At 44.2% G+C, this 15,484-nt stretch overlaps 1 protein-coding gene across 4 annotated transcripts in view; it reads left to right on the top strand.

The window, feature by feature from the left end:
• ZFP64 (ZFP64 zinc finger protein) overlaps window positions 1–15,484 on the top strand; it is a 75,865-nt gene that overhangs the window by 28,356 nt on the left and 32,025 nt on the right. For 2 of the 4 annotated variants that reach the window (XM_069548834.1, XM_069548833.1), the window contains exon 6: window positions 988–2,407. The exons of the other annotated variants lie outside the window; for them this stretch is intronic. In XM_069548834.1, coding sequence (XP_069404935.1) covers window positions 988–2,267 — 1,280 coding nt within the window. In that variant the 3' untranslated portion in view covers window positions 2,268–2,407. Of the gene's footprint in view, window positions 1–987; window positions 2,408–15,484 lie in introns of those variants that run through there. 4 annotated transcript variants of the gene reach the window in all.

Below are 15,484 nucleotides of genomic sequence, written 5' to 3'. Positions count from 1 at the left end.
TACTACCCAGTGATTGTGAACCAGTGATGTAGCCCCTCTAGGCCTCAGTCTTCTCATTCATAAATAGTACTGAGAATAATATTGACAGTGGTACCCACCTCATAGGAATGTCGGGATCTTCAAATGAGACCATTCTTGTGGAATGCTCAGCAGGGCACCTGCCTTCCCAGAAGCCACCGAAGACTCTTAGCTGCTATTTCTCTTGCTCAAACAGCATTGCAATGGGTGGGCTCTCCAATTTGCTTCAGTTATCAGACGATTGGGACTTGGCATTCACTGAGGAAATAAATTTGGAATATCCATGTCCTTTCAGATGTTTGCAGTTTCGCTTTTCCTGTTCATCTTTCACCGAACATGAATCTTAAAAAAAAAAAAAATCAAGCAGCTGGATTTTGTAACTCCAAGAGTAAAGAACGCAGCTGGCGATGTGGGATAAATAAGTTGCACGCAATAAACACATCTTTAATGATAAAAATCTACACGAAGTATAAGAGGGGCGTCTCAATCACTGTCAAAAGAATATTCTGATGAGTGAGCACGGAGCTGACTGATTTGAAAATGTACCCTTGAATCTATTACAACACGTAACTCAATCAAAATCAACGGATTATGCAAAATTAGACAACTGTGAATGGTTCCGTAGCAGAGCAAGCACACTAACCGTAGGAAGAGCTAGCCTGATTGTTTTAAAGGATACACTGAGCATATTCACAAATCTTATTTTACGGGGGACGATTAAGCAGCTTGATTTTCAGGCTCCATTTTCCTTCCGGGTATTATGATGGTGGTGGTGGGAAAGTTTGGGCAAAGGAAAGAAGCCCCGGACCCCTCTTTTTTTTTTTTCCCTCCCAGGGGCTGCTAGGAGCCGCAGTTAGAAGGTCTCCACCCGCCCGCCTCGGTTTGAGCGGGTTTCTGGTGTGTGCTTCGGGGGGATCCGCTGTGGTTGTTGCCTGCCTGTTCTTATCGAAACTCACCTTGTGTTGACAGGGGACGCCCCCTTCCAGTGCTGGCTCTGTAGCGCCAAGTTCAAAATCAGCTCGGACTTGAAAAGGCACATGCGCGTGCACTCGGGGGAGAAGCCTTTCAAGTGCGAGTTCTGCAGTGTCCGCTGCACCATGAAGGGGAACCTCAAGTCGCACATCCGCATCAAGCACAGCGGGGACAGCTTCAAGTGTCCGCACTGCGACTTCCTGGGGGACAGCAAGGCCACGCTCCGCAAGCACAGCCGGCTGCACCAGGCCGAGCACCCCGAGAAGTGCCCCGAGTGCAGCTACTCGTGCCCCAGCAAGGCCGCCCTGCGCGTGCACAGCCGCGTGCACTGCCCCGACCGGCCCTTCAAGTGCAGCCACTGCAGCTTCGACACCAAGCAGCCCAGCAACCTGGCCAAGCACGTGAAGAAGTTCCATGGCGACGCGCTCAAGAGCGAGGCAGCGGAGCGGAGAGAGGCGGGTCGGTCGAGCGGCCGCCAGGCGGCCAAGCTGGACGCCAAGAAGACCTTCCACTGCGACCGCTGCGACGCCTCGTTCATGCGCGAGGACTCGCTCCGCAGCCACAAGCGGCAGCACAGTGAGTACGGCGACGGCAGGGGCGCCGACGGGACGGTCCTGCAGCTCCGGGGGGACGCCGGCAAGCCGCCCGCCGCGCCCCTGGCCGTGGGGCACCTCCAGGTGCCCCTCCCGCCCACCCCGGCGCCCCAGTTCGGCGAGGGCAGGGTCAAAATCATCGTCGGCCACCAAGTGCCCCAGGCCAGCACCATCGTCCAGGCGGCGGCGGCCGCCGTGAACATCGTGCAGCCCACGTTGGTGGCGCCGAACCCCGAGGAGCTGCGGGGCAACAGCCGGCTGCAGATCCTCCGCCAGGTCAACCTGATCGCGCCCCCTCCGCCCTCGGGCTGCCCCAGCGAGGCCGCGGCGCTGCCCCAGCCGGCTGTCCTGCTGACCACCCACGACCAGACGCAGGGCGCCACTCTGCACCAGACCCTCATCCCCACCACCCCGGGCGGCCCCCAGGAAGGCTCTGGCAACCAGACTTTCATCACCAGCTCGGGCATCACGTGCACTGACTTCGAAGGCCTGAACGCCCTGATTCAGGAGGGGGCCGCCGAAGTGACCGTGGTCAGCGACGGAGGCCAGAGCATCGCAGTGGCCACCACGGCTCCGCCCATATTCTCCACGTCCCAGCAAGAGCTCCCCAAGCAGACTTACTCCATCGTCCAAGGAGGTGCCCACCCAGCCCTGCTCTGTCCTGCGGATTCCATCCCAGACTAGTGCTTATAAAACAAAGGAAGGGGGGAAAGGACTGACAGAAAAAAGAAGTCAGAATCCTGTGAGAGGTTTGCCTTTACTGTTTTCAAGGGCTGCTGTGAAAAACGCCTCGCCCCCATAATAAATTGCAATTTTATACTGCTCATTGTAATTTTTTTACGCTGTGATGATTTTGAGACCTCTGAATCACCATATGGTAACTGCTGTAGAGTCTCCAGTGATAGGGACATGATCCCATTTAGGGGTTGGAATGAAATGAGTAGTGAATACATTTGTTTGCTTCCAACTTGATTTCCCAACTCTAATAAAGGATTTTTCCATCTCATTAAATTTGTGTAGTAGATGGTACTTCTCAGCCTTTTGTAAGCTTCCATTCTGAAATCCCCCAAGTGTTTGGGGGTAATCGTGTTTTAACACATGGATACAAATCTGTTGGCATGAAGGACCATTTTCTACATAATGTTACATGGATATTTGACTTAAAACAGTTTAGTGCAAATGGGGGGGGGGGGGGCGAAGGAATAGGTTTCCTAATAAGTTGATACATGATTCAAGCATAACAAATGTTAATGATTCTTTAGAGTCACCGTATGATTTGGGTTATGGGGGGGAGGTGTTATATAATTGAGAACTTGAAGAAGCAAAGATTCTTAGTCCTCTCTCATGAGTAGTATGTAAACGTCTTACCTTCTTCACAGTCAAATATGTGTGGTGCCTAAAGTGACCCAACTATCGTTTTAATTTTAAAACTTCAGAGTGACAAACCGGACATTTCTGTTTAGATGCTAATATAATGCAAGTTCCTATTAGCCTTTAGGACAATTTTCTAGGATACTGTTGTGTTAGATATTAACATACATGCAGTCCCAGGGATCAGACAAGCGAGATTGAAAAAGCATCTATGTTTTTCCAAAGTGTGGGCTGTACAGAGAGGAAATTCAAATTTTACTGTTTTGAATTAAAATGCTGTGTGATCAGTAGGTGGCGCCAGAGAGTAGTCTCAAGTTTCCCGTACTTTGAAGACAAGAGGCTTCCCTGGGGGCTCAGATGGTAAAGAATCCACCCACAATGCTGGAGACCCGAGATCGATCCCTGGATCGGGAAGATCCCCTGAAGAAGGGAATGGCTACCCACGCCAGTATTCTTGCCTGAAGAATTTCATAGACAAAGCCTCGAGGACTACATAGTTGATGGGATCGCCAAGAGTGAGACACAACTGAGCAAATAACACGTTCATTGTCAAAGATCTGAATTAGGGTCTTCATCTCTGATTTCCAGCTTCTAGCATTATCTTCAACTCAGGATGGGCTCTTAATAAATCCTAAGTGAATGAAACATGCTGGCACAGAGCATCAGCAAGGATTGGTCAGGAGGGGAGGTTTCGCTTGTGAAAGAAGCATATTTAAAATGAGAGAACACTTTAGATACATTTTTACCAGGGTCATCAACACTTTAATTTCCCCAACGCAGGAATTTATTAAAATTCTCATGCATATCAACTCACTTTTATATAAAGATATTATCCCCCCTTTTTTTGTAATAACAAACTAAGAAACTATGCAAAATGGAGATGCCGGAAACCTTGGGGGTTGCCTGTTAGAAAGCCAGCTTTCCATAAGACACACAGAGTTTGAGCTGGGTTTTGTCTTTTATTTTTGATCCCTTCTATTTGAACACAGTCTTGATAATTCATTTATCTTCTTTGCCAGAATTTATGTTCATATCAGCAATGGTAATAATGCATCATTAACTGTGGTTTGATAAGAAATCAAAAAAAACTTGCAGTTTACTCTGGTAGTATTTGAGTTATCACTTTAGGATTATTGCTTGCAGCTCTTTGAGAAAATATTCAGCCACTAAATTCTACCTGGGAAACTCTCACGAACCTATGTTCTACATGTTTCTTTTTTCCCAGTATGCCCCTTGTTTCAACTTTTAAATGATATTTTTCCTGCTTATAAATGTTATATAGTCAAGATAGAAAATATGGGGACCATGTTACAACTCTTCCTCAGACATACAAATGGGTTATGTCCTGATGAAGCCATCGTTAAGTTGAAAATATTGCGAAGTCGAAAATATCATGAAGTCAAAAATTCGCTTAATGCAGCTAATCTACAAACATAGCTTAGCTTCACCTTCAACACGCTCGGAACATTTCATTAGCCGCCAGCTGGGCTGGTGCAAAGCCCATGTGTAGCAGGATATGGGATATCCCGTGTAACGTATTGACTGCAGAAGCTGACAGTCGTGGGTGGTAGGGGTACAGATGGCTGTAGGTATATCACTTGTTCGTCTTCGGGATCCCATGGCTGAGTCACTGCCACTGCCCAGCCTCCGGGAGAGATGGTCAGACTGCAGAGCGCTAGCCGGGGAAAGAGCGAGATTCAAAGCACGGTTCCATTGAATGCATACTGCTTTTGTACCATCGAAAAGTTAACAAACTGTAAGTTGAGCCATCGTATAAATTGGGGGCCGTCTGCATATATATTAAGAAAAATTCAAAGACACGATTCTGACTACCCAGATGCAAACACTGTGACCATTTCGCTGCACTTTCTTCTCATCTCTGTTTTCTGTGCTCGTGTTTCCTGCTCCGGTTGCAGAGCTGGGGTTGAACTGAGCACACTGGTTTCTTTTTACACACTGTACTTGTCTTCATACCATCACGTCTCCGCAGAGCTGCGGCTCTCCATTTATACAAATAAGGCACATACACGCCTGTGCATATACACACGTGCATATTTGGATTTTAACAAACTGCAGCGGGAAGACTTGTTCTTCATGATAAACTATATAGAGAGCTGAACAAACACCAAGACCATAATCTCCAGCCTGTTCTTGCCCCACCCAAGGTAAGTGAGTTCTCCGTGTTCATACCAACTCAAAAGATAACTAGGAAAGGTTTGTCCTTATTTTTGTAGTAGGGCACTACCTACATTTCTCTCTGATGTGAAAAATGAAAGCGTTAGGCGCTCAGTCGTGTCCAACTCTTTGTGACCCCGTGGACTGTAGCCCACCAGGCTCCTCTGTCCATGGGATTCTCCAGGCAAGAATACTGAAGGGGGTTGCCATTCGCTACTCCAGGGGATCTTCCCGACCCGGGAATCGAACCCGGATCTCGAGATTCTTTACTGTCTGAGCCCCAGTAAGGTCTCACCTTATCTTTATGGTGTCATGCTGTGTGCGTTTCCTTGTACCTGCTCTCACGATCCCACTTATAACAGTACTGTGTGTCAGGACAGCAACGCCTAACTCTTTTTAAGCAAAAGCTAGAGTATGAATCACCGTGTTATAAACACCCACCTCCGTGTTCGTGGGTATTGGGGTCGTTTGGGGCTCTGTTTACCGTCAGGAACTACCACAGTAAATGTCCTGCATAATTCCTTGTATTCATCTGTGCTTTATTTTCTTTCTGTAGGTTAGGTTTCTCAGAGTGAGTGTCAGTGAGTTCCTCTAGTTTGCACTTGCGTAGATTCAGATGGCTTTTTCAAAATGATAGTCTCACCGGGATATGAGCCCCAGCTATCACCAACCTCGCGTGTTACTGATCTTTTGGGGTTTAGTGATCTGACGTGTGAAAATGGTAATCAGGACTCTGCATTCCCTGAGCTTGTGCTTTGATCTGCGTCTCCCTGATGCCTCCGCACAGGCTTCTGATTATTTGCATTTTTCTTACCTATGAACTTTAAACTCACACTCTCATTTTTCTCCTTGGGTTGTTGGACACCTGGGACATGAACCCCATGTCTGTCCCTTTTTCATTGTACATTCCTGTGAAACTTTCCAATTTTTTTCTGTAATTAATGTTCTATTTGGATCCTGATATATTTTGGTACTACAGACTTTGCAAAAGAAAAAAAAATTCATTTCACTCCAAATTTTCAAATCTGTAGTATGTAATTCCACTTAGTCTCTTAAAATTGTTTAGAACCCAGTATTTTGGGGGTCTGACAGCTTTCTGATTGCCTTTTTTGCTTGTTTGTTTGTGGGATTTGGTGAAAGGTTTTGGGGATTTTTGTTTGACTTTTGGTCTGGCTTTGTTGCCATTGATGGGCTTTTGGGTTCTGTTTTGTTTGTTTGTTTTTGGTATTTTCTGTTCTCTCCTTAGGGAGTCTGCCAAGAGTTTATCTTGTTGTTTATGTAACAGGAAATCTTTTTCTTCTATTTATTCTTTCTCTACTCCTCCTCCATTTTATTCAGTTCAGCATTTATCTTTATTTCAGTGTTGTCTTTATTAATTCTTTCCCCTGTTTTTCTTTCAGTTTATTAGTCTAATTTCCTGTATTAAGGTCAGCCTTATTTTCAGCCTTTAATAGTAAAAGCATTTAAACCTATATATTTTCCAGTATGACTTAAAGATCTTTTCTTTTTTTAAAAAAAAAAAAAGATCATTTTTTCGAAGTTTTAAAATCATGACTGTCATACAAATATAAAGTGAACAGGCATTAGCAATTTTATTTAATTCATTAAGTAATGAAGGAATCAGTAAGATGTTACAACAGGTTCCAAGGAGAAGTCAATGAATGAACACTTAAAAAGGCAATCAGGAATACTGAAGTGAGTTCACAGACAGATGCAAATTGGTCAGCATCTGCAGGGCAACCACCAGGTGCATTCCACCCACAAAGTTTGCATTCTTACATGGTTTTTGCATTATCGTATGTTTCTGTAACTCACAAAGGTATAAAATATCTCAAAAACACTGACAGGCATTGACCCCTATAGAATTAGGGAACCCAGGGCTGTGATCTCTCAGGACCAGCCAGTAATCTTTCTTGCCTATTTCCAAGTCTTTCAGAAATTTTCTTGACATCCATATCTCTACAGATTTTTATATGAAGCATCTTTTCAAAATTTTCTAGATTCTTTGTTATTCCAGTTTCAGGGTGGGTTGGTTGGTTTGGTGGGTCAGGGGGATAAAACCCAAGAGGTTTATTTCTTATTTTTTTAAGTAAGTACAATTTGTGAAACTAATTTTGGTTTTTGATATTAATGTTTTGATCTGGGAATATGACCTGTAAAATATGTGCTTTTGGTAATTTATTAGTTTTCTTTATGGCCGTACACATGACCAATTTTTGTAAATGTATGATGGAGATCTATGAATTAAGCATGTTGATTTTGTTACTCAGATTTTCTGAATCCCTCTTAGTTTTTGTCTATTTGGTAAACTTTGAAGTGAGTATTTTTAAGCCTTTCACTATCATTGTGTTTTTTATCGAGCTTTGCTTGTGTTACTGTGTTTTATTGTATTTTGTCACATGTTTGATGCGTATAATTCTGTGGCTGTGATGTGTTCTTTATCAATTTTACAGTTTATCTGTTACGTCTGATCTTTCCATTTAAATTATACTTCATTTTGTGACAATATTCTAAGACTTATTTTATATTTTATTATATTTGCTCAGTTTATCTTTGCCCACTCTGTGGTTTAATATCTTTCTTTAATAGCATCTCTTCGTCTTTGGTTGGAGAATTCAAACTGTTTGCATTTATCATAGTAACATATGATAACTATTATTCATTTCTGTCTTATTTAATATTTACTACTTATTAAACTTTGTGATTTTCTTCTTTTCCCTTTCTAGCTTTTCGTTTTGTTCTCAATAGTTCTTAAATATGTCTCCATTCTGCTAATAGTTTCTTTCTAAACTTTAGTGATTATTCTTAAATTGCTTCCCCTACTGCTATATCAAATATAAATATTAACCAGGCGCCAACCTTTCGTTAAGAATCTGCGTCCTCCTAAGAGGAGACTGTCAGACCACATCTCTTTCTAGGAGCCCCTCCCCAGATCCTGGGTTTTGCTGAGATAGCTTCTAGATTACCTCCAGGCTTTTGTTAAATGTTACCCTGCAGAATGTCTCTTATAATTCCCAAATTACCATCATCCACTGAGGTATAATCAAAGTTACAACATTCATTATTCACCATAGTGTCTTGTACTCTTTTTCCTGTATTTCATATCTTTACTCTGATTTTTATCCTTATTCCATTAATCTCTTGAGTATATTCCTCAGAAAGGTCACTTAGGTTGGTATTTCTTTTGTCCTGGCAGAGGAATAATACCTTTGGACAGAGGGTTCTTTTAAGTCATCTTTAAAACCTGTTCTCATGGAGAGGAAAAGTTTGATACTGGTCTGATCCAGTGACCGGCAAAACTGAGATAGAATGGCAGTGTTGATGGGGGAAAAAGTTGGGAGGTCTCTCATCTCAGCCAATCAGATTGAAAGAACCAGTCTCTGAAACTTCCAGATCTGAAACTAATCATTTCATCCAAATACTCAGCAATAAAATTATGGTTCTACAAATTGAAACACATTTTTTTTCCCTTTGACCATAGGGCTCCAAGCTTTAAACATTTCTTTACATCAAATTATCATTAGAAACAACTTTTTGTTGTTATGTTGTAAACATGTTTTGATAATTAAAATTTTTTGAATTTACTGATAGGCCTAGTTTTTAGTCAGCTTATATATCTGTGATGAACATTACTTAAAAGTTTTTATCAGCTGCTAGAATGAGGTACAGATCACTTGCAGTTATATTCTCAGTTTTCTTTTTTATTGAGGTAAATGAACCCTGAGAAGTCTCAGTCACATAAGTAAGGATGTGGACATAGAAAGTGTATTGTTTCAGCAATGCTTCTCAATTATTTAAATTCCTTCTGAGATAAATGCCAGAAAATCATACAACAATCAATCATAATTAATTGGGTCAATTTTGTTAAAAGCAAAGAACTGAAACCCACCTGAGATTTCCTTCCCAGTGGAGCACTTACTCTCAACCTCGGCACCATCAGTCACCTTCTGGGTGTGTTCTTATCAGTTTTAGGGAAACGTACCCTTAGAAGTGGAGGATCTGAGAACTGATTTCCTCAGCCATGCCCATACACTTCTTGAGAAATCTTTCTATATTCCCCAAACACAAGAACCCCAACCAAAGGCCCTTGCTATGGAGCAGGGTTTAGCAAACTTCTGTAAACCAGAGACAATAGTGAAGGAGAGGGTATAGCTGCGTTCCGATTAAACTTTATTTATGGACATTGACATCTGAATTTCATATAGTTTTCAAGTGTCACAAACTATTATTTTTCTTTTTTTTTTCCCAACCATTTTTTTTAAAATGTGAAAACCATTCTTGACTCACAGAAAAAAAACAGGGGTGTTGGGTCATAGTTTGCCAACCCTTGCCCCAGTACACCTGCACAGTAGGTGCATAACAGATTTTTATTAAACAAATAGCAATAATGATTTTCAGTGATAAAAAGCTAACATTTATTGACTCAGGATATGCCATGCATGCATGCTAAGTCACTTCAGTCTTGTCCGACTCTTTGCAACCCCGTGGACTGTAGCCTGCCAGGCTCCTCTGTCCAACACGTGCTAAATGCTGAACGCAGTTATCTCATCCTCCTAACAGCCCACAAGGGAGGCACAATTATTACCCATATTGTGCAGAAACAGATGTTTCCCAACTTGCCTGATGTAAGGATCACCTGGAAAACTTGTTAAAAAGGCCCACAGCCACAGCCCAGCTTTGGAAATACTAATACAGTGCACCTGTGAGGGGGTCCGAGACTCTGTTTTAGAAATAGCACTGCTGACTATTTTTCTGACCCAGACAACGTGGGAAATGCTAAAAAATCAAAGGCTCAGAAAAGGTAAGAAACCCACCCAAGGTCACACAGCAAATTCCCTTGTAATGTTTCAACCAACAGCCATCACTCAAATCACCTACCCCCGTTCGAATCAGCGTGTTTTCTCCAGTCACGACCTTCATCCAGTCTGGTAAATCTGGGATTCTTCCCTACTCCCACCCAGCCCTGGACCTCCCTGGAATATTAAGTGGGACTGGGAAGCCATTGCTGGTGTGCCTGCCACACCCACCCCCCGTTGTGAGTGACAGATGTGTTTGTTGCATGTTGGTTTACAGCTATAGTTTGGGAAATTCAAAGGTAGAATCTTTGCTCTGAGCTTCTCACACACACCAAAATACTTCAGTGTTGTGTTTCATATTATTCTGTGTTTGATCTACGAGAGTAAAATATAAGCCTGTTAGCATTCTTCCAAAAGGAAAAAGCCAAAAGAGTAAGGAAGTAAATGGTGCTCCTCAGGGAATGTTAGCTCCTGGGAGAGCTGTTTATTTCTAGAGAAGCAATACCACATTTATATCAGGTATATAAAGAGTCCGTGTAGTCCATCATCCGGCCTGGGACAGAGAGTGAGGAGGCACTACTGTTGATTAGGACGGGAGAGCAGGTCTAAGTAGCTTCCAATATGCCCTTGCCCATTCCAATGGAAGGCCAAGCCCAGAAGCTGCAAAATAACGCCTAATGCTTTGCCCTAGCAATGGAAGACAGCAACATAAGGCAAAGGTCAGAGTTTCATATCCCACGGGTCCGTTCTCCAAGAAAAATAACAAGTCACATGCCACAGAGCTGATGGAGTTTGAGTTTTGACCTAATGCTTTAGAGATAAATGTACTCTTCCTATAAATGTATCATCTTTATCTGTTTATTCTTCGCCATGTGACTGTATTCCTACTTCCAATGTTAGTAGGCATAGTGGATTAGATTCCTATTTCCAACCCGGCACCCCCTCCCTGGGACTTACCCACCCTCGCCCATCAGTATCACGGTGGGTAGAGTGGCTGCCTGGCCCCGTTGACTCTGGGCAAAGCTGTGTGATTTGCTCTGGCCAATGAAGCTGATGGGAAGAGGGGTTTTCTCACTGTTCCTGTGCAGTTTGGCTCATCCTGTCCCTCTCACGTGACCTGTCATGAGAAGAACATGCCCTGTGTAGATAAAGACCCAGGGAAAAACGAGCAGCCACATGGAGTTGACCTGAACCCAAGCCAACAGAGCCACAATGATTCCCAGATCCAGGGAAAAGAACATGAAGATTTGTGGTCAAAAGCCATGGAGATTTTGAGGTTGTGACACAGCGAAGCTAACACAGGAGGCTATTTGTAAACGTCCTCAGTTTACGATTGTCTACTGAATTGCCGTATCCCGTGTTAGCATTTACCCGAATAAGTAAAACAATGTTTTCCCTACAATACCACTTTAAAATCACTTTCAACACAAGTATGATGAAAAAAGTGTTTGTCCTTATAAACTGCGAATGCAAATCCAGCTGGTCTCTTTTTCACATCTTACCTCCTTTTCCTTTTTTTTTAAATTTTTGGTCAGTTCCCTTTTTTCAGAAAGGGAAGGAAACCTGCCCACAGGACGCCCTACTCAGTCTGCCCAAGACCTGTTGGTCTCCCTGTGGCATCTTTGGTTCGAAGTAGCATTTTCCCTGCTGGCTCTGAGACTCAGCACATTCCAGAAGATATATGAGAGGGACAAAGTTCTGGAGATGCTTCAGCTTTTAAGAGAGTTTACACCTTTTCTCAAAGAGGATTCCATTCATTTCTACCTGACTCTAAGTTACTATGTGTCTTCAGAAAGATCAGCAGAGTTCAGGTTAATTTGAAAGATTTTTATGTTGAAGGATCCATGAGAACTTAAAAATTTTTCAGTATTAAAAGTTCTTGCAAGTTAGTAAGTTGGCAATCATCTTTACAGAGCTTCTTTCCACCTGATCCAGTGTAGACAGCATGTATGCGTGCTAAGTCACTTCAGTCGTGTCCGACTCTTTGCGATGCTATGGACTGTGGCTCGCCAGGCTCCTCTGTCCATGGAATTCTCCAGGCAAGAATACTGGAGTGGGCTGCCATTTCCTCCTCCAGGAGATCTTCCCAACCCAGGGATCGAACCCAGGTCTCCGCGTTGCAAGCGGATTCTTTACCATCTGAGCCACTAGGGGTAAAGAAAAAAAAAAAAAGCGGGTTCTATGAAGCAGTTTCTTAGAGCTGGGTCTATGGAGAACACATGGATATCATTCAAAGCCCTCACAAGCCTGGGTTGTACAGCAGGCCCATGGAGAAGTGGAATACGGATGGCAGTGGTTAGGAAGAAAGGCTCTGGAGTCAGATCAATGTGGGTTAGAATCCCAGCTCCGTATTATCCCAGAGAATGAAAATGACCCAGACAAGTGACGTAACCTCTCTTAACCTCAGTTTCATCTTCTGCATAATGTGAGGTAATAACCATGCCTGCCTTATAGTACTGTAAAGAAGAGTTAAATAAAATAATACATGTTAAATAGAATAATGCATGTTAAGATACAGAAAATTAGCAAAGGGGAGAAGAAAGGGAGAGGGGACAAATTAGGAATATGGGATTAACAGATATACATACTATATGTAAAACAGGTAAGCAGCAAGGATATAGCCATATCCATTATCTTATAATAACCTATAATGGAATATAATCTACAAAAATACTGAATCACTATACTGTATACCTGAGACTCACATAATATTGTAAAGCAACCATACTTCAATTTAAGACGAAAAACAAAAAGAGTAATGTATGTTAGGTACCTAACACACGTGAACAGCGCTCAGTCGTGTCCAACTCTTTGCATGCAGCCCCATGGACCATACAGTCCATGGCATTCTCTAGGCCAGAATACTGGAGTGGGTAGCCTTTCTCTTCTCCAGGGGATCTTCCCAAGCCAGGGATCGAACCCATATCTCTTGTCTCCTGCACCGGCAAGCGGGCTCTTTACCACTCACACCACCTGGGAAGGCCAGTGCAAACCAGAGGAGGTCTGAGAGCTCACTCCGAAGAGCAGCATTTCCGCAGGTTTCAGCAGAGCGCGATGGCAGCTTCTGGGAGCAGCGGGGCCCAGCTTAGGCGTTTCCAGCTTCAGCACCGCAGACACCCCTGCAGCATCCCAAGTGGACGAGCCTCATTCGGTCCCTCGTTCTGGCCCGTCTCCCTGTCGCCCAAGCTGTGCTCTCAGCCCCCTCACGTGCTGCCAGTCAATCCCTGATCTGCTGCAGTTGGCCAGCAGTTTCTGTTGCTTGTAATCAATGAACTCTAATTGATTCACTCCCAAAGAGAGAAGCTCTGATGGGATCTGTGGTCGTGGTCTGTACTGAGGACGCCCGTTGGGCAGAATTTGGGGCCGTATCAATGTACATGTCATTGCTTAGACTCAGCCCTTGCACTTAACTAAAAAGCCAGCTCAGATGTTTTCGGTCTAATAGTGCAAACCTTGTTTCCTTTAAACAAAAAGATGCCCCTACCCCCACCAGGGGAATTCTCCTTCCTTCTGAGAGCTTAACGGGCTCCAGTCTGTGAGGGCCGGCCTTCACGAGGGGAAGGCATGCGTCCCATGCCTGGCCAATCACAGTACCCTGTGACCTTGGTCAAAGCTATCAGTCTAATAGCAAAGGTTAGCGAGTTTATCCTATAAGGCAACAGAAAGAGTTGCTGGTTTCAACAGAAATAATTGGTGGTAAATATTCATCATCTCTACTGCAGCTCATCAGTTCTGTGGTTCTAGCACAAGAGCAGCCATGTGAAGTGAAGTGAAATTTGCTCAGTCGTGTCCGACTCTGTGCGACCCCATGAACTGTAGCCCGCCAGGCTCCTTTGTCCGTGGGATTCTCCAGGCAAGAATCCTGGGGTGGGTTGCCATGCCCTCCTCCAGGGATCTTCCCGACCCAGGGATCGAACCCAGGTCTCTCACATTGCAGGCGGGTTCTTTACCCTTTGAATTACTCAGGAATCAGCCATAGATAAATATGTAAATGAGTGGAGCCATGTTAATAAAACCTGATTTACAGAAACATGCAAATGGGCCAGATTTGGTCCATAGACCATAGCTTGCCAACCCCTGGGCTAAAGGGTGGGTATATGACCCAAGGCAAGCCAATCAGGCACTTTGTAGATACTCAATAAAATCAATAGATTATAATTTGTATTTTAAAGTATTTTATTTAAAATATTTTATTTAAAGTATTTATCGCATTTAAAGTATTTGTCGACCCCTTTACATATATTTCCCTTTTAACACTCAGAAAAACCATTCGAGTTAGGTAGAATTATCATCCTCATTTTACAGATGAGGAAACTGAGGCTTGAGGAGGTTAAGTTCAGTTCAGTCGCTCAGTCGTGTCTGACTCTTTGCGACCCCATGAACTGCAGCACGCCAGGCCTCCCTGTCCATCATCAACTCCCGGAGTTTACTCAAACTCAAGTCCATCGAGTCAGTGATGCCATCCAGCCATCTCATCCTCTGTCATCCCCTTCTCCTCCTGCCCTCAATCTTTCCCAGCATGAGAGTCTTTTCGAATGAGTCAGCTCTTTGCATCAGGTGGCCAAAGTATTGGAGTTTCAGCTTCAGCATCAGTCCGTTCAATGAACACCCAGGACTGATCTCCTTTAGGATGGACTGGTTGGATCTCCTTGCAGTCCAAGGGACTCTCAAGAGAGCAGGTTAAGAGACTTATTCAAAATCACACATCTCTGAAGAGCTGAACTCGGGTGAGATAATGCATGTGAGATGTGTTCACAGATGCTCACACGGCAAGCCTCTGTGATCACTCTTCACTGACACCATCGCAGCCATCACTGCCACCGCTACTGATGCCTCTCAGGTGAGGGAGCTTAGGTAACCTTCCCAGGCCAGGCCTCGGACCTGCTCTGGAAATGTCCACGTTCAATAGGGAGAGGGGAAGAAGAAACCGGAGCTGGTTTCACTACAGCCTGTTGCCATCAAAGCCTTCTCGTCTCCTCCCTACCCACCTCCGGCTCCAGCATTCCGCCCGCCTCCAGGAGCCAGACAGGTTTCTCATAAGTGCCGTGGCTGATCTCTGCACAGTCTGTTCCCTCTTGGCCTCATTTCTCGGTCTGCCTAAGACCTGCTCTTCCTACACTTTTGGGGTTATGAGTCTGCCTCCTGCGTGACGCTTTGCCTGGCCACTGTGTGAGTCTTTATCCTATTGTATGGAACCGTTTACTTATTTTTCCTTTTGCCTACTCTGTGACTTCCTTAAAGGCTTACTGTGGCATTCCTAGAGGCCGACACAGCACCTCACACTCAGATGGAATCAAATTAATTTTTGTTAAACAAATGAATGGCTCTAGAACAAGTGCCAGCAGAATATGTCAGAGTCAGGGAGACTGTGTGCCATAAGATCAGTCTAGTTCAGTCGCTCAGTCGTGTCCGACTCTTTGTGACCGCATGGAGTGCAGCCCGCCATTCCTCCCTGTCCATCGCCAACTCCCAGAGCTTGCTCATGGACTGACTCATGTCCATCGAATCAGTGATGCCATCCAACCGTCTCATCCTCTGTCATCCCCTTCTCCTCCTACC

Source organism: Ovis canadensis, chromosome 13, assembly GCF_042477335.2.
Source record: "Ovis canadensis isolate MfBH-ARS-UI-01 breed Bighorn chromosome 13, ARS-UI_OviCan_v2, whole genome shotgun sequence".
Taxonomy (NCBI): Eukaryota; Metazoa; Chordata; class Mammalia; order Artiodactyla; family Bovidae; genus Ovis; species Ovis canadensis.
Note: the sequence above shows the minus strand (reverse complement) of the source record. Positions and strands in the feature narration are given on the sequence as shown.